This window comes from Trachemys scripta, chromosome 10, assembly GCF_013100865.1.
Source record: "Trachemys scripta elegans isolate TJP31775 chromosome 10, CAS_Tse_1.0, whole genome shotgun sequence".
In the NCBI taxonomy this organism is placed as follows: domain Eukaryota; kingdom Metazoa; phylum Chordata; order Testudines; family Emydidae; genus Trachemys; species Trachemys scripta.
Window position 1 is genome coordinate 73,598,343 of NC_048307.1, and position 18,864 is coordinate 73,617,206.

Below are 18,864 nucleotides of genomic sequence, written 5' to 3' on the forward strand. Positions count from 1 at the left end.
AGAGGGAGGGGCCAGGGGATTATGGGGATGGAGTGAGCATATTTAACCACTCAGTGTGTGCATTGCAGTTTAGTACAAGGTTCCCAGTCAGTGAATTTGGTGGGATGTGTCCGGGAGGGTGGAGCCCAGTTCATCACAGCTGTCAAGTCTCTGCTGCGAGTTTGTATAAGAGAGAGAGTATCAGAGGGGTAGCCGTGTTAGTCTGAATCTGTAAAAAGCAACAGAGGGTCCTGTGGCATCTTTAAGACTAACAGAAGTATTGGGAGCATAAGCTTTCGTGGGTAAGAACCTCACTTCTTGCTTGCATCTGAAGAAGTGAGGTTCTTATCCACGAAAGCTTATGCTCCCAATACTTCCGTTAGTCTTAAAGGTGCCACAGGACCCTCTGTTGCTTTTTATGAGAGAGAGAGAGATTCTCCATACTACAGAAAAAAATGAAAGCAGCTAAAATCTACCTCTGCCTATTACTGAAGTTTGCAAAATAAATAAAAAAGGAGGGAAAAAAGTTCAAGGTGTATTTTGACCTGAGTACCTGTGACACACACTGGCTAATGCGGGAACTGGATGGAATAATGATGGACAAGGAAGAAGGCAGATGGAGGTATAGAGAAGGAAGCGGGGAATCAGAGGGCACTCTTAATATTTTTTCCCCACAGAAGAAATGAAAGAATCATAGAAATGTAGGACTGGAATGGACTTTGTTAGGTCATCTAGTCCACTCCCCTGCAGTGAGGCAGGACTAAGTATTATCTAGATCATCCCTGACAGGTGTTTGTCTACCCTAGTCTTAAAAACCAGCAATGACGGAGATTCCACAACCTCCCTAGGTAATTTGTTCCAGTGCTTAACCAGCCCTGACAATTAGGAAGTTTTTCCTAATGTCTAACCTCAATCTCCCTTACTGCAATTTAAGCCCATTGCTTCTTGTCCTGTCCTCAGTGTTTAAGGAAAACAATTTATCACCCTCCTCTTTGTAACAACTTTTACGTACTTGAACACTGTTACCATGTCCTGTCTCCGTCTTTTCTTCTCCAGACTAACCAAACCCATTTTTTTCAGTCTTTCCTGGTAGGTCATGTTTTCTAGACCGTTAATCATTTTTGTTTCTCTCTCGTGGACTTTCTCCAGTTTGTCCACTTCTTTTGCCAAGTGTGGTGCCCAGAACTGGACACAACACTCCAGTTGAGGCCTAATCAGTGCTGAGGAGAGTGGAAGAATTACTTCTTGTGTCTTGCTTACAACATTCCTGTTATTACATCCACAGTGATGTTTGCTGCTTCTTTTTTTGTTTTGTTTTGTTTTTTGCAGTAGTGTTACACCGCTGACTCATATTTACTGTGTGACCCACTATAAGTCCCAGATCCCTTTCTTCAGTATTCTCTCTCCTTCTGGCTCCGCAGCGGCTGCCTCTGCCTGATCTCTGCACCTTTCGGGCTCCGTGCCCATGGCCAAACAGTGAGGGGATGGGGACTTGGAGTGCACCACTGTGCGTCTGTAGCTAGAAGTGGATTTCGTCAGAGGGACTGTTATCCCTATATCATGACACTCCCCAAGCTGGCAGGTTTTTGCACAAAGTTAAGATGGAAAGTGCAGAAAAAGTTTGTTTTTTGGAGAAAGACAGAAAATGCAACAGAGGCCCCCCTTTTCCCATCACGAGGTCATTAAAATGCTGATTGGGTGCACAGTCCCACACCTCCACGTTTCTTTGTGTGGCAAGGCTCCCAGTCTCATGGTCTGTTTTACCTAAGAACTTTAAAGCACCTTGGCAAAATCAGCTATCGCTAGTTCGCTGTCCCAGCAGAGAGATCAAGGACCGAATGGGCTCTGGAGACCCATCTCCTCGCTCAGCCCCAGGAGGAAGGTTCCTCCAGGTGGAGATGGGTATATCTACACTGTAATCAGGACAGCACAGGTAGGTGTGTGCCCGAGCTAGCATTGATTGAGCTAGCTCGCTAAAAATTGCAGGGTAGTTTGCAGCGGCACAGACTAACCTCTTGAGTAGGCACCCAAGATCCGTGATGGGATTTTACTCAGACAACTAGCCCATACTGCCATCCTGGCTGCTACGTCTACACCATTTTTTATAATGAGCTGCCTTGATCAAAGCTACCTTGGGTATGCCGACATGTGCTGCAATTGCACCTCCCAATTTCAGTGTAGACATACCCGGGAAGGCATAGAGAGGAGGATGGTGTGAGGAAGAAGCTTGCCCAGCTACTGACCTCAGTCTCAGGGCCATCATACCAGCACTGCTCACAAAATTACATTCACTTCTTTCTCTCTCTCTCTCTCTCTCTCTCACATGGGATTCTGCTAGCAGATAAAGTGGTGCCCTGTCCTGTGAGGTGACTTCACAGCATCAACACGTCCTGATTTTACATATTGATGTCCCACTTCGGGGGGGGCAGTCGGTCATTTGTCCTGCAGAAAAGTTGACTTACAAAGGATGAAGCCGTTAAACAGCTCGTCACTGGAGGCTTTTCAGTGTGTTTAATTAAAAGTTTCCCAGGTCTGGGCTGAAAATTCTTCCTCCTGGACTTCAGAAGCAGGATTGTGGCTCAACAATAGACTCTGGAAATCTCTTGAGATGCTGGCTCCTTGTAAGGGGTCTCACCTGGTTGTGGGAACCAGCACCCTTTGTGATAGGTCTTGGTTTGGAGTGCCATTTGGTGCTTGGTCAGGATTTTCATGGCATCAGTGTTCAACGTGGCCTAACCTTTCTGCTCTGATGTTGCTAAATTCCAATAAGTCAAAATGGACCTGACCCCTTTTCTACATAGGATGTAGAATTTGCCCTTGAATCATGGGTTTGTCCCACATAAGAGAAGAGAGGCATCTCATGCCTCTAGGGAAGCACATGGGAAGAACCTTCATGAAACCACGTCTTCTTTCTCCTCTGTTGCAGTGATACCTAAAGTAACAAAGCACTTGCTGGCCAATCCTGTCTTCACCTGCATCGTACTTGCTGCCTGCATGGAGATTGCTGTGGTCGCTGGCTTTGCAGCCTTCCTGGGGAAGTACCTGGAACAGCAGTTCAACCTCACCACCTCATCAGCCAATCAGCTCTTGGGTAAGTAACTACATTAACCGGCCACCCAGTCCCTCTGCTGTCTCTAATAGGTTGGCTTTCCACATGAAGATCTTTCACCTGAGGATCTCAGAGCTCTTGGTGAAATGAGTGGGTATACAGAAAGAGAGAGCGTGTTAGAATCCCCATTTTACAGAGTAGAAAACGGGTCCTGGAGAGGTTGTGTGTGTGTGTAATATATATATTTAATCCTCTCGTTTTGGATGCCTTGGCTTTTAGGGACCCCAATTTAGACAACAAGGGCCTATTTTCAGATGTTCTGAGCTCTCACAACTGCAGTTAAAGTCACTGATTATGTGGGGATGCTCAGCACTTCTGGAAATCAAGCCCGAGCTGTCTAAACTCTGGCACACCAAAAATGATTTGCCCCAAATTAGAAAATGTGGCCCTCTGTGAATTGACCAAGATCACATTCAGTGGGCTGAAGATGATAATTCTGGGGGAATTGGGCCTAGCTACAAAGATAATGGTGCCACTGTTCATGACAGTTTCTCAGTTGAAGACTTAAAAAGGGAGGTGGATTGACAAAGTAGGCCTGATCAGGATTCTTGTAACATTTCTAGCAAAATTTCCTCATGAAATATTACAGGCCTGAAAAGTAAATCCCAGGAATTGGATTTTAGGAATTATTTGTCTCAATTTAATTTAGTTTTCCTCCAGGAAACTTGGTTTACGAGGGAGGAGTCCTTTTGTTTATTGGGCTTTGAATCCTTCTGAGAAGGGACGTTAAGCATGGTTAGACTGGCATGTGGGCTAGCCCTTTTCATTTCTACCAAATTAAGAGTCATAACTAGCATGTTAATGCCTTCAATAACCCTTATTTCCAGGACTATAGTATTAGTTTCTCAGCTAAATCTATTTTGTCAGCGCTGAATGTTTATTTGCCTCCTTTGGGCTCTCTTTTGTATAATGAATCTTTATGGACAGAGCTTGATGGACATTGACTGGTTTATGGAAAAGGTTCCAATAGCAAATTTTGTACTTTTGGGAGCTTTAAACACCTGATTGGGTGCGGAGGATGAGGAAATTTTAAAGGTTTCCTCTAACTCAGTAAAGGGGTATTGCCTCCATTTCCCCCAGTAAGAAATTTTTCGGGTCATAAACTTTCTGTAATTTTAGATTTGAAGTGGTAGAGGTGGTAATCATCTGCAGGGTCATTTTACAGTCACCTCTTCTAGAGGGAATCGTGCGGCTGATTATATCACAGCTCTGATTTTACGCTGGTCTTGTTTCTCTAACTTTTTAGTGGCTTTTCAACTGGACAGCTGTCACCAACCCCTGCAAGTGAATTTCTGCCCTCCAGCCACTTTTTCCCAGATGAATTCTGGGAGATTGTACATTACTCCTAATTTTGAAGCTGTAAACTCAAGGCAAATTAAGTTGAATCCATTAGTTAAATCAGAAAGAAACTCTCATCCAGTGATTCGTTAGTTTTAAAGAACCAGCTTTTGCACTTTAGCGATTCAGCACAAGTCCATGTAACATTTATTAAGATCGTTGACAAATTACAGGATGACCTAACCACCACCAAGGGTCATGTTTACCTTTAAAAGGTAAAAGCATCTGGTATGATTCAGATTGCTCCAGCCAGAAGAAACAGCTTCAGATCACGGCAAGGGCTGCTAGAAATAATGATTCCCCAGATTCCAGTAAGAAATTTGTTATCCTTAGAAGCGAATATATAAAAAAAAATGCTGAATAAGAATAGGGTGACCAGATGAGAGGAACAAAATTTCAGGACACCGGAGGGAGGGGGGTCCACCAGCGGAGCAAAAAAAAAGAAGGCTGAGTGCTGCCGGCGGAGCGAAATATTGGGACAAACACCGAAAAATCGGGACGGTTCTGATTTTATCAGGACGTCTGGTCACCCTAAATAAGAAGAAGTTTGAACAACTGAAAAATTGTACGACTGAATGACATAACATCCCCCGCTCACCAATGTCTGTCACGGTAATTTTGTCAAGTGTCCGTTGTGCGACATGGTGGTGCCGACCCCTGGAAGGGCTTGTACAGGTCTCCATTTCCAAACTATGCAGTTATGTCCTGAAAGACGTAATCATCTTTGTCCATGCTGGTCTGGCCAGATTGAAGACTGACCATGCTATTTATATGTCTTCTGACCTGTACTGCCACCTGAGAACTAAATGGCTATCTCCATTCCTGGCTCAGAGGCCTTTTGCCACACCAGCTCAGAAATTAGGATACTTGCTACATAATGAAAATGTTTGTTATACAAGCTGTTGTCCTAAGTGCCTGTTCAGCCACAAAAATAAGAAAAAATTGTGAAAGGGAGGCTATTTAAACCTAAGTGAAATAATGTACTCCTAATATTTTTTCTTATTTTCATACATATTTTAAGGGGTGGTGATGTGAAAAGGTATCAATGATTTTAGGGAAGGGCTAAACCACTGGTTCTCAAACTGGGGCCGCCGCTTGTTCAAGGAAAGCCCCTGGTGGGCCAGGCCGGTTTGTTTACCTGCCGTGTCTGCAGGTTCAGCCGATCGCGACTGCCACTGGCTGCAGAAAGCAGCGGCAGGTAAACAAACCGGCCCGGCCCGCCAGGGACTTTCCCTGAACAAGCGGCGGACCGGCTTTGAGAACCACTGCTCTAAATCATGCTCCCTACCCCAGGGCTCACAGAAGTTGTTTTATCTAGAATCCGTTGTTTCTGTGAGAAATGATATTCTTCATTCTTGCAGCAAGGGCATAAATAGCCTTTAAAGCTCCTCACCTAAAGCAGAGATGCCGGCCTGCTGCCCACCATGCTATGCGGGAAACCTGGGAACGTCTGACCGAGTGCCGCCCCTGTAACTGCCTGCCTGATGATTCACGCAGTAGAGAGTTGCCCTCTGTTCTCAGTTTAAGATGGAGAGCCCAGTTCCCCAGCTGAGCTCCCATCTCCCCTGCAATTTGGCCTGCGTCAAATTGGAAACACAGCCAACAAAAGAGCTGCAAGCAGTTGTTCTGCTAGCCCATGTGATGCATCCTGGTCACCTTTCCAACAACATTTTCTTTTGGAGCCATCCTGCTGCTGCCCCTGTACTCTCTGCGCTTCTCCTCTTCCCTCCTTTGCATGGAAGGACCTTGATACAAACACAGGCTCTGTATTCATTTGCTCCTGACACTTATTCCCCACAAAGTTCCAGTGCTCTCTTTGTGACAGGCGTCCTTTCCCCAGCACCCAGTTAAGGCATCTAGGTGTTGATTCTGAATAACCTGCAATCCCCACCATCCAAATGGGCCTCTGGCATGGACCTATCGAACACTGACACCATACAATGAGTCTGGTTGACTATCAACAGGAATAGCACGCAATGTCCTGATTGTTATGCAATTTTCTGCAGGACTAATTGAAAACCTCCATTTTTTAAAAATTTAAATGAAATTGCTGCAGAATTTCCCCCTGCCGCAGAATCCGGAGACCTTGTTGCGGAATGGTCTTGGGTATGACCAGCAGCGATGAGGTGAAAGGGAGAAAAAAGAGGCTGAATATTGTGAGAATGTTTCTGAAGTGGGGGGCTGAGTTTTTAGAAGCGACTAATGATTTTAAGTACCAAACTTGAGACTTCATAAAGAGGCCTGATTCTCAGACAGTACTGAACACCTCTCCTCTGAAGATCAGGCCCCTTGAAAGTGTCTCATGTTGGGCATCCACAATCACTGGTCACTTCTGGAAATCTTGCACAAGCTCTATTAGACTGTGGATTAGTCTCCCTTGGGGAAATCAGTGGAGACGCCACTGCCTGGACAAAGCACTGTAGAGGACCAGTTCTTTGCTGGCTGGGGCAGCAGGAAGGCAGGGAGCGGTGACCTATAGCCTTAATTCCATCATCCCAGGGAGGAAGTAACTCTGCTACAGGTGAGTGCTAACAGCTTCTGGGACCTGAAGTCTCACATGGTCACTCCTAAGGAGAACCCACGTGAATGGATAAGCATCTAGTGGGTACTCTGAGCCTTTAGCGCTTCCCCCTAGCTTCTCACTAGCACACTGATCTAGTCATTGATCTAATAAAATGCTTCAACATGCAGTGTGTTTTTTCAGCTCCCGCTTTCTCCTTGTGCATCTTCCTGACTCTTTTTTCCTTCTTGCAGGGATGACAGCAATCCCATGTGCATGTCTGGGCATATTCCTGGGCGGTCTCCTGGTGAAGAAGCTCAGCCTGTCTGCTCTAGGAGCCATCAGGATGGCCATGCTCGTTAACCTGGTGTCCACAGCTTGCTATGTCTCTTTCCTATTCCTGGGCTGCGACACGGGGCCTGTAGCTGGGGTTACTGTTCCCTATGGAAACAAGTGAGTACAGAGAGGATTTCAGCTCCATCTCCCACCTCCTGTCCTGTGATACTGCCCAGAAAGTATAGCACAGCGGTGTTAGCTAAACTAACCTGCTCTTATCAGTGTTGTTTCTCTATTTTTCTAGGTTTTTATACCACACCCATCACTGGTATTTGAGTGTCTCTAGGGTTAAGTTGTATGAAGTGTTGATGTAGCTATGTTGGTCCCAAAGTGGGTGAGGCACAGGCACTGAATGTCTCATTTCCCTGGGGGTGCCTGACCCCTGCTCCGCCCCAGGCCACGCCCCCAACTCCAGCTCTTCTCCCAAAGTTCCACCCTGTCTCTTCCCACCCCTGCTCTGCCCCACCTCTTCCCACCCCTCTGTTCCCTCCCCGAGTGCGCCCCACCCTCGCACCTCCCCCGAACCCCCAGCGCCTCCTGCCCACCATTGAACAGCTGATCGCAGCGGGCGGGAGGCTCTGGGAGGGAGGGGAAGGAGCTGATTGGTGGGGCCCGCCGGCAGGCAGGAGGTGCGGGGGTGGGGGTGAAAGGGGGAGGAGTTGATCAGTGGGGCCACCGGTGCACCCACAGAGTTGGCGCCTGTGGGATGAGGTAATATCTTTTATTGGACCAACTTCTGTTTATTGATATTACCTCCCTCACCTTGTCTCTCCAGGAGTACATAACAGTTTAGAGTAATAGTGTTACAGTAAATGCATTTCCCCACACAAGTGGGGAGGACTCCATTGAAGTCAGTGGAGAGGCACCCACTTCCACTATGGCTATATTGGGCCCATTCTGTATAAGTGCCTGGAGGGGAATCAGAACAATAACAAGTCTGAGAGCCGAATTCCACTGAGCTTAACTGAAACTGACCCAACGGCTAGAAACACAAGGCCAGATTCTGATCTCATGGAGGCTGGTGTAAACGCAGAGTGAATCCACTGAAATAAGTGGAGCCGCTCTGGCCTGATCTTTGCAAGTGCTAAGCACTCACCTATCCCACTGAAATCTAGGGAAACTCTGGGTGCTTTTACTGAGGTGGCTTAAATGGGGATTTAGGCGTCAAACTCGAGGCACCCAGTTTTGGAAATTTGGGGCCTGTATGATGAGCAAAAGGCGCTTTCCCACTTGCTACTTGGCTGGAGATGAGACCCATTTTGAGGCAGGGTACTAGGACTCAGGAGGCCCTGCAGAGCTGGGTCCTAACACAGATAGAATGATTCTGTATTCTTCTGAAGTTTCTCAGCATGGGACAGTGGCTCTTTGAGGATGAAAATGTCAGCACGTCTTCATCTTGCTGTTATTGTGCTAGATAAATACAGCCTCTCCTGTCCTGGAGGTCTGATCCCAGGGCTGCTCAGGGCTGAGACAACGCCCATGGAACTTCACATTAGATTTTTCCAGCACCATCCTGAGCCACCCTGGGGAGATGGAGGGAGCCGGAAATAATAAACCTCAATGTGTTTCTGTCACAGAAGGAGCGTATGGCCTTGGGTTCCTTCTGCCGGCACCCAAACATCCCACCCACCCTTCTCTCCCTTGGCTTGCAGTGATTGGCTAAGCCCCCTTCGTGTGACGCGTGTCAGAAAAGCCAGCTGGGATTATTGCACTGTGCCTCCATTTCTGATTCTGCTTCTTTTGCAGCTCAACTCCGACCTTGCCCTTGGACCCATATTCCCCCTGCAATATCAACTGTGAATGCCAAACCGATTCCTTCACTCCAGTTTGTGGGGCAGATGGGATCACCTACTTGTCCGCCTGCTTTGCGGGCTGCAGGAGCACGGTAATTGTCGTGATTTACTCAACATCTCCTATCTGTGTGTGGTTGAGAGGTTAGTGTGTATACATAGTAAGAGTCGTTCATTCATTTACAACTGAGGATGGCTGAAGGCCCCAGAGATTGACGTCTTCGTCTTCATCTTATTATTATTATTTTTATTATTATTATTATGTGGATTACCATAGTACCTTGGAGTCCCAGCAATGGATCAGGCACCCATTGTGCAAGGTGCTGTACAAACACAGAACAAAAAGACAATCCCTGCCCCCAAGGAGTTTGCAATCTAAGTGTAAGACAAGAGACAACAGATGGATACAGTCAGATGGGGAAGCACAAGGAAACAACATCGGTCAATGTTCGGCAGTGGTCTATGCATACCAACAGCCTGACCGTTGTCAAGTGTTTTTGTAGGTGTCATGTCCAAGGAGAGCTGAGGAGGACTCTGAAGGAGGATCATGAGTTAGTTTTTGCACCTCCCAAGCATAGGGGACAGCATCGGAGAAAGCGCAAAAGTGCTTGTTTTAAAATGTAACAAGTGGGCGATGGAGGCTGGTATCGGGGGCCAATCAGAGGTGAGCATCGACAGCTCAGTCGTGAATGAGACGTGATAGGTAGGGTGAGGGTTGACTGTGAAGGGCCTCGCTGTGTCTTCGCACCTAAGGGTGAGAGAAACTGAGTACCTCATTTTTATACCCTTTTATCTCTGGCCATGGTCCGATGGGATCGTCTCTAAGTGAGGAGGGAGCTTCCTTCTTCCCGCTACACCATCCATTGGATGCTGTGCTCTTGGGTGCACATGTGAAGCTTGTCTCCTCTTAGCCCAGCCATAGCTGAGGCTCTGTGGGAAGCCACATCATGGACAGAATCACTCAAAGGGAGACCATAGGCAGAGCTGAAGCTCTTAAGGGACAGTCTGCACTTGCCACCTTTGCCATCCGGCTTCTCGCTTCTCAAATGTGATGAAAATCAGCTGACCCACAGCTTCCTGCTGCAAATGCAAATCGGTCAGACACCGAAACAGAGAGAGCACAACTTGAAGGCCGACCAACCAGCCTGTGGCAGAGTCTAGTCCCATCATGGGTACTAGTGGGTTCTGTTACCGGCAGGTTATATAGACATCTCGTTTCTTCTTTCTGCTCACTTCCATTTCTCCTGCCTTTGTTCTTCCCCTCCCTCCTGCTGTTCCCCTTGTGCTGCCTTCCCCATTTCCTCTTCTCTCTCCTTCCCTCCATTTCTTCTATTTCCTCTCCTCTTTCACCCACTTCCTGTCCTCTTCTCTTCTCCTCTCTAACTCAACATCAACAGCAGGGGGCCAAATGAAGGGCGTGGCCTACAGCAACTCCCTGAAATTAATAGCCATGGGTATTGTATATCCCCAGACTTAAAATCTATGGGTTTATTTTGTTTAGAAAATGCAAACCCTCTCTATGTGAAGGAGACCTGCTATTTGGGGTCTCAGAATCTCCTACGATACCTGTTAAGATAAGGAATCTCTTACGAAATCTTGAGCTGATCTTTCTTTTTTTTTTTTTTAATTCTTAAAGTTTTAGTGTGTTAAGAGTGATGCTGCAAAAGAGTTGGTGCAGGAATGAAAGGGAATCCGTGGGTAGCCGCGTCCTTAGAGAGCTACAGCCTAGATCATAAAGAGCCTTGGCCAAAAATCCATTTGAGGAACTCCGAGTGCCTCGCTTTTCTGTGCACATGGGGCCTTATTAAATGTTCATGGCTGCTGAAACAGCAAAGCTCATTGTATCCAATTATCCCTGATCTGCATTGCCCTTCTTTATTCGCAAGACTGTACTACATTCCTGTTTCCCTGGCTTGCCCCCCCACCACTGATATTCTCAAAGCTCGGCCTCTCCTTTCCATTCTGTCATGTGTGGACAGTTCGGATTAATCTGAAAACACTCTGGCAGGAAGTGTAAATCCCCACTTCTCAGGGAAAATTCTCCCCTTCTCCATTGTGCCATACGCACAGATGGGAGAGTCCAGAGACGGACCCGCTGTGCTGGTGTCGGGTGTGCAGGAGGGGCAGGACAGTGCTTTAGGAAAAGAGAGAGAGGAGCTATCAAACCCAAATGGGGAGGGGCGTAGCAGAGCCTTGGTTCCTTCCCTGAAGGGCTTAATGGACCTGGAGGTGCCAGGAAGTTGAGACAAAAGCTCCCGACTAACAAGTGAAGAATCACTGCAGCCGCTGAACAGAAATCTTGTCTCCATTAGCTCCCTTGCTCTGTGGAGCTGCGACATTGGCACTTGGACTTCACCACCATCTTTACAGAGTCAGAGTGTGTCAGTAGGCAGGTGCTACATAGGCAAGTTTTACTTGCCAGAGGGAGTGGTATCTATGACAGTGACAGGTGAATTTGGATGGCCCTCTGTTTAGCCCTCTAGTTAGTGCATTGCTAGATGTTTTTAAGTGCCCCTCTGGCCCAGGCAAGCAGAATTTTCTGGGAGCTGAAGGTGACCCTTCTCTGTCTGTGATCATCTCCAGGCACATCCTCATGTCCTTACTTTGCTTTTACACGGTCCTTTCTCAAGTCAGACTCCTTCAGTAAGGGTTCACCACTCTGTGGGTAAACTGCAATCTCTACCTCAGGGCATGGTGAGAGAACTGTATAGGGACAAGTTGGGGGGCAACAATTGGGTGCATATTTAGACTTGTTCTTTACTACCCCGACTTCTGGCTTCCCACTCCAGCACCTGAGTTGTTTGCATTCTACTGAGATGAATGAAATGGCTTCTGAGTTACCAAAGTGCTTACCAGCAAAGGAGATAGCATGATGCCAACTCCTGGATCTTCATGTTATAGCTAAGAAAATAATTTTATCCTGGATCATTGCAGGCAAAACTGCAGAAGCTGTACATGTTAATCTCGTGCGTTTCTTCTGGCATTTGCCTTACAACCAGCACTTCATTCCAATGTGATTGTTTTGACAGCAAAATTTTTGGGACGGAGCAAAGTGTCAGTAGGAAAGAAGCGTCCTTCTGATGTGCTAAATTATTCATTGACAAGAAGAAAAATAATGCTAGCTAGTGGCAGGATGTAAAAGTGGCATTTACACTGCATTGCTCAAAGCAAACCTGTTGCTCCTTAGAAATGAGCATGGTAAAGAAAATTCAGGAATTGTTTCAGGTCTCTTTGCTATGTAACTATCAGAGCTAACCTGCTATAAGCATAAACCCATCCAGCAAAAGTCTCCCTCTCTCTTCCTCCCCTTCCTCTTTCTCATTTGCTCTCTCCTGTTTAACCTCTTCATTGGCACCATCTTGGCTTTTTCGAAGTAGTGTTTTTGGACATGAATTAATGAAGCAATAGCATCCTCTGGAAAAGGCATTATCAAGAATTATGGACCAGTTTGGCCATGTAATGGCCCTGAACTAACGCCATATTGCCAAACCAGGTTTTAAACCCATAATCCAGATAATGACCTGTCTAGAGAATTTTGTGGCTATTATATACGTGTGATGAGCCAAGAGTTGCTTTTTACTGGGGCATAAAATTCTCTGAATGTTTTATTTAACTTTACTGCACTGTGCTGTATGTGTCCAGTCATGTATCTCTGCCTTCCCTCTCCAGTTTGCCTTTCTCATATGAATGCCATTGTTCTTTGTGATGAAGTTGGTCTGCAGAGAGGCTTTGGGTTTATAATTGCTAAAGGGGAGCAGGGTGGCGCTTTCATTTCAGCAAATTCTTTTTCTAGTCAGTCCTCTGCTCTCAGTGACCCTTGTGAGTTAAGCCATTGTCTATATATCTTTTTTGTTTCATGGTGTTCTTTTTCTATTTCCCCTTTGGCTGGGGTCACATGAATTCCAAATCTAATGTTGTAGCGCTGAAGTCTTAGGGATTCACATCAAAATGCCAGCCTGTTCCTAACTAATCAGAACCAGGCTTTTAAAACCACAAAACATGGATCATTTGCACACATAACTTCCACCGGAAATTGAGGCCCCGGGGTGTGCAAATTTTGTATACGTACGCTTTCAAAAATCTCGTTCCCAGTGCATGAGCTGTTGAGCTGCAGAAAGACAAAGATAAATTTACAACAGAATGGTGATGGGATTGCAGAGTAGTCCAGGAAAATCAATAGCAATTTGGCACGTGTAGCAAAATATTGCCTCTTCATAGAAGAGGATGAAAGTCAGTGTTCGATGTCAGTGTGTTACTACAGCACATGTTATGGTGTCAGTAACAAAGGATCAAAGGTCTCCTAGGTAAGAACTCAGAAGAGCAGCAAAAAAATTGTTGCATTCAGTTCTATTTACGATGCAGTACTTTCGGATAACACCTCTGGTGCACGGTGCAGAGGGGAGAAAGCTCAGGCAACGCAGCTAGACGCACAGGCCTGGGGGATATGCCACAAGCTCCTTATGGATGGTGTAACTGCTGTGTTGATCTGAATTGCCAGCATCCAGGAGGATTCCTGGCCAAATCAGATTCCAATTACTATGCAGTCCCTTGTCACTCTCTCTAAAGTAACTAGAGCACATTCTAGCCCTTTACTTACCATAAATGTAGGGAGACTGGATTCTGACCTCATGCCCAGGGCCGGCTCCAGGCACCAGCCCAGCAAGCAGGTGCTTGGGGCGGCCAAGGGGAAGGGGCGGCACGTCGGGCTCTTCGGCGGCAATTCGGCAGCGGGTCCTTCGGTCCCTCTCAGAGGGAGGGACCTGCCACCAAATTGCTGCCGAAGAAGAAAGCAGCGTGGTGGAGCTGATCGCGATCGTGACTTTTTTTTTTTTTTTTTTTTTTCGCCGCTTGGGGCGGCAAAAACCCTGGAGCCGGTCCTGCTCATGCCAGCTTTATTCTAGTTTAATTACGTTGACTTCAGTAGAGTTGCATCAGATTTGGATTCATGGAAGTAAGAGCAGAATTGGGCCAACTGCACAGAAGAAATGGATCTCTCCTTCCAACTGTATATAAGTCACATGGAACGATCAGCCAGTTCAGTGCATAGGGCTGTGACCCACTTGGCTTCCCAAACAGTCAGCCATAACAGATGGGCTAGCAAAGTTAACTTAGCCCCTGTCTATGCTGGGATTTTTGCACCAGGATAGTTATTGCAATCTGAGCATGTTGGTGCAACCCCCCATGGAGATGCATTGTGCAGGGCTTGCATGGCTGAGTTTTACCCTGTTAACTTACCAGGACGAGTCACACTAGTGCAGCTCATCTGCATTAGGACTTTGCACTGGTGTAACTACACCGATATCGTTACACTGGTGTTATTTGCCCTTGTCTAGACGAGCCTTCAGGTGGCCATGTCACTGATGGGAAAGGGCCTCTTTACATTCATTATTGCCTGCCAGCCGTATAGTCACCTGCAGTCATATCATTAACGTTCCTAGGTTCACCGAGCGCTGAGTTTTTGTGTCCGCCGCCCTCCATGCAGTTATTTTATAAGGCAATGCTTTCGACTCCTATGCAGAGAAAGAGATCAATGTCAGAAAGAATAGACTGGAGTCCCCACGGATCCTTGTATCTGTGGAGGCACTGAACTAGAACACGTGCTAGTTTGGAGCCCTAAAGAAACCCCAGCTTAAAAGCGGAGGAATTTCTATTTGAACCTTGGAGGTTTTATTTTATTGTATTGTATTTTATTTTTGTGCTCCTTTTTCTTATACGCATGTGACCTGCAAGCCTAACAGCCTTGCAAAGACAGACAAGCAATGAATCATTTATGATAGTTTTTGCTCTCTATTCATTAAGGGATTCCTTGCTATTATTCTGTGTCTTAATTGTGCTGCCATCCCTGCCATCAGAAAGTCCGGGAGGGGTGAGCGCAAAAACATCTGTGACTGGAAAACAAAGCCTCTTTTGACGTCCTGTGCTTGCAGGAAAGATCAAAGGGAATGCAGTCGCTTTTTCCTCCTCCTGATCGCATATTGATAAACTTTATCTTGTCTGACTGCAGCTTTCAGTTCTGTGCAAATCCTTCTAAACTAGATGGCATCTGTTAGCCCTGTTAGCCCTTGAGGTTGGTTCCATAATCACCAGTGTCTCTGCCACCTTCCCTTTGATACCTACCTCGCTATGAGAGTAGGCACGCATCCTGGTACACTCCCTGCCGTCTTTCAAGGCGCCAGAATGAGGCAGTTGAACCCGCAGTAGGGAAATGTGCTTCTGTGTAATGCTCTCTGAGGTAATTATAACAGCCAGGGGTATATTGGGAAGCAGTTGTAACTTTAATACGGCAATATTTTATCATGATGCAGGTACACAGAGCCTTTCTTTCTTCTTTTCACAAGGGTCCGACTTGGTGGTAATTTTCTTACAGCCACATTTGTTTGAGATGTTAAAGGACAGGAAGCAAAGAACAAGGAGGAGGAGAAACTACGCTGCCGGTAGAATGCATTGGAGCTGGAAAAGCCTTTCCAAACCAGCTCAGCAAGTGACTTATTAGTGGCTAATTAATTGACCGCTGGAGGGTGCACACTTGCTAGTTGGCAAACCCCTCCTTGTAAAGTGACTGTTGTTTTGGAAAGTGGGCCTTGTTCTCCCTTAACCCCCCTACCCTGTGCTGCCTTCCAGAATCTCACTGCCTGCTCATGCCTCAGTTTGGTCCCAGCCGAGAACGCTACAGTAATGCACGGAAAATGCCCCAGTCCTGGGTGCCAAGAGGCCTTCTTGACATTCCTCTGTGTGATGTGTGTTTGCAGCATGATTGGAGCCATGGCGCAGACGCCGTCAGTTATCATACTCATCAGGTAAGAGCCGTGCTGAGGATCTGATGAGTTGCTTGGCTCTCGATCCATCGCTTCTTTCATCAGGCTGCCGCAGATTAATTGAAAACTGAAGGGCTCCTCCCCTGGGTCTAGGTCGAGGGGGACCGTTGTTGCCCATGGCCCCTGGGCATGTGGGGAGGATGGGCTCCCAGCGCTGAGTGCTTCTGACTACCATTGGAGTTGACAGGAGCCGCAGACGCTCAGCACATCTTGGGATTTGACCTGCTTGGAGTGGGAGGACACTACAAAATGACCCACCCTTATACTTTCAGCTGCACTGAATTTAGCCTGAGAGTGCCCTTTGGCTTTAATGGGGGCTCAGGCCCTCTGAAAACCAGGCCCCTTATTATGTGCGCATCTCCCATGTAGGCCCCTGAAAGAAGCAGCCAGAGTTTCAGAACTCAGCATCCCAAGTAGGGTTACCAGACAGCAAATGTGAAAAATCGGGGTGGGGGTGTGGGGTAATAGGAGCCTATATAAGAAAAAGACCCAAAAATCGGGACTGTCCCTATAAATCAGGACATCTGGTCACCCTAATCCCAAGTGCAGTGGCAGTTGCTGGATGCTGTGCATGCATCAGTCTCTTTGTCTCTGCAGGTCTCTGTTAGGCTCAGGCTGAGCCGCTCAGCACAACCACATTCATTGCTGGGGTAGCGCCACTTACTTCAGTGTCTAAGACTGACCTGGAGAAAGAATAAGGGAATTGATTCTGTGCAGCTCAAGGGGCAAGGAGGGCTGTGAATCTGGTAAGGAGGGGTCCATGCAGATATGCTGCAAAGGAAAAGGTCAGAGCTTGTTCTCCCCATCCATCTAGAAACCGTGAAGTGGAAAGGAAATCAGGAAAGTTCCGCTTCTGTTAAGGCTAAAATCAGTCAGGTGGCAGGATCGCAGCTGCGTGACACCTGCAAGCAGTGGTTTCATGAGGCTTTTTTAGAGATAGCCTAGAGATCCTAGGAGGCTGCAAAAACAAACCGAAAAAGGACTACGGATGGATTTATGAGCTGGTGTAGGACAATGCGTACGCATCACCTGAAGCGAAAACTCTCATGCTGGCCCAAATGCTGACATCAGTGGGGAATTAGAGATGCTCAGTATCTCTGGATTTGGCCAAACATGCACACAAAGACAAAATCATCATCTCCATCTGAATTACTGTGTGCTATTTCCATACACAGACCTTCCAGGCAGCTACACACACACACATCTATCTGCCCCCTGAGATGCATACCTAACTTTGCCTTTATTCAGAATCACTGCATCCGTCCAGGCCATTGCTTACAGCCTATTCTAATCACAGGTGCAATAAGCAGATCCATTCTGCGGCCTGGAAAATGCCAATAAAATTCAATCAATAGGGTCTGTGTTAGAAACACTTTTCAGTGGATCTCAGGCAGATCTCTTAGGCGAGGGCATGTCTCCCTGCAGAGCATAGAATGAGATATTCCACCTACTAGTTCATTTCTCTCCTGGCATCTACAGTAGCTAAACGGAAATCGAATTTTCAGCCATCAATATTGTGGCAAAGGTAATTTGAGGCTTGAAGGGTTCTTTGTTGAGAGAAATTATCAGCACTTGTAGGATCCTGAATAGAGTCTTCTTAATGTGCATTTTCAAATTAGACAAGCCAATGGCCAGGTAGGACAGAGAACACAAGAGAAAACAGGAAATGTTAGAAAACTTCAGTTCACAACCCTTTGAAATTGACAATTTACAGCACTAAAAGTCAAATCTTAACTATATTCCCACCAGAACCACCAATATCTATCATAAATGCACAGAAGAAGAGGCAGTGAAGGGCCAAGCATCACCTGGTGTTCTGGACACTCCACAGGTTTGAATCAACTGATTCCACAAACCACTCTCACTTGGTATGAGGGGCCCAGATGTTACTGATGATGAGTTTGAATTGGGATTCCCAGCTCTCCCAAATCAGCCAAAAAGAAGCCCACCCCGGCTGACCTGGTTGCAATTGTGCCGAACGTAGCTGAGCAGCGAAGTGTCTTCTCCTGGCCCAGCCAGCAGGAGCATATTCAGAGGATTCACCAGGATATCTGGCTCTTTCCACACCCTGGAGTCTAGTTTAAATGTCCACACTGTAATCTCAGGCACTGAAGTTCTCAACACAGCCTGGACCAGATAACTAAGGAGACATGAAGTTATGGGAGATAACTTCATGTCATTCCGGGATGTCCTAACAGTGCTGTGATCAGAGATATAAAGGATGTTTTTGGGACTCTCTGGTATTATTATTGTTGTTATTTATCCATCACCCAAAGGTGTGGTAGGTGCTACACAGACATAAATTAAGACAAATCACACCCTGAAGAGTTTACACCCTTCGAGCTCAATCCAGTACCTATTAGATTCAATGGAAAAATTCACACTAACTTCAGTGGGAGTTAGATAAGATCCTAAATATACAAAAACAGGTGAAAGAAAAGGAGGAACATTAATGCTGGTTGATAAGTATGTCTCACACACAAAAAATTAGAAAAAAAATTCCCTCTTCAAATTTTTCAATTAAAAATCAAAAACTGACAATTTTTCATTTTTTTAACTGAAAAAATGTCAAACAAAGAATTAAAAATCCATTTTTTATTTTAAAAGTTTCAACTGAAAAACTTTAGCCACTTCTAAAACAACCCCAAAAAAACAAAACACAACAACCTATGTAAGAAAACTGACTGAGGTTATGTTTGGTAATCCTCTATTCTTCACTTTTTCCCTCCCTTTCACAGGACCTCTTTTGAGCCAGGCCATTAACCACTGGAACGCCTTTGCAAGCGTTGAGGTGGATTTTTCATCACTTGAAGTCTTTTTAAATCAAGACTGGATGTCTTTCAAAACGCTATTCCCCTCCATTGCACATGTACAGCGGGCACCCATTTCAAGCACAGGTGTCTCTAACAGAGACCACGCAGGGGATTAATAGATGCAGGGACCTGACACTTTTAAGTTTCCTTTCAACACAGACCCCTTTCATCAGGGGTTCATTGC

At 46.3% G+C, this 18,864-nt stretch overlaps 1 protein-coding gene across 1 annotated transcript in view; it reads left to right on the plus strand.

The window, feature by feature from the left end:
- SLCO3A1 (solute carrier organic anion transporter family member 3A1) overlaps window positions 1–18,864 on the plus strand; it is a 205,579-nt gene that overhangs the window by 179,257 nt on the left and 7,458 nt on the right. The window contains exons 5-8 of the mRNA XM_034783459.1: window positions 2,906–3,070; window positions 7,181–7,379; window positions 9,009–9,147; window positions 15,674–15,849. Coding sequence (XP_034639350.1) covers window positions 2,906–3,070; window positions 7,181–7,379; window positions 9,009–9,147; window positions 15,674–15,849 — 679 coding nt within the window. The remainder of the gene's footprint in view (window positions 1–2,905; window positions 3,071–7,180; window positions 7,380–9,008; window positions 9,148–15,673; window positions 15,850–18,864) is intronic.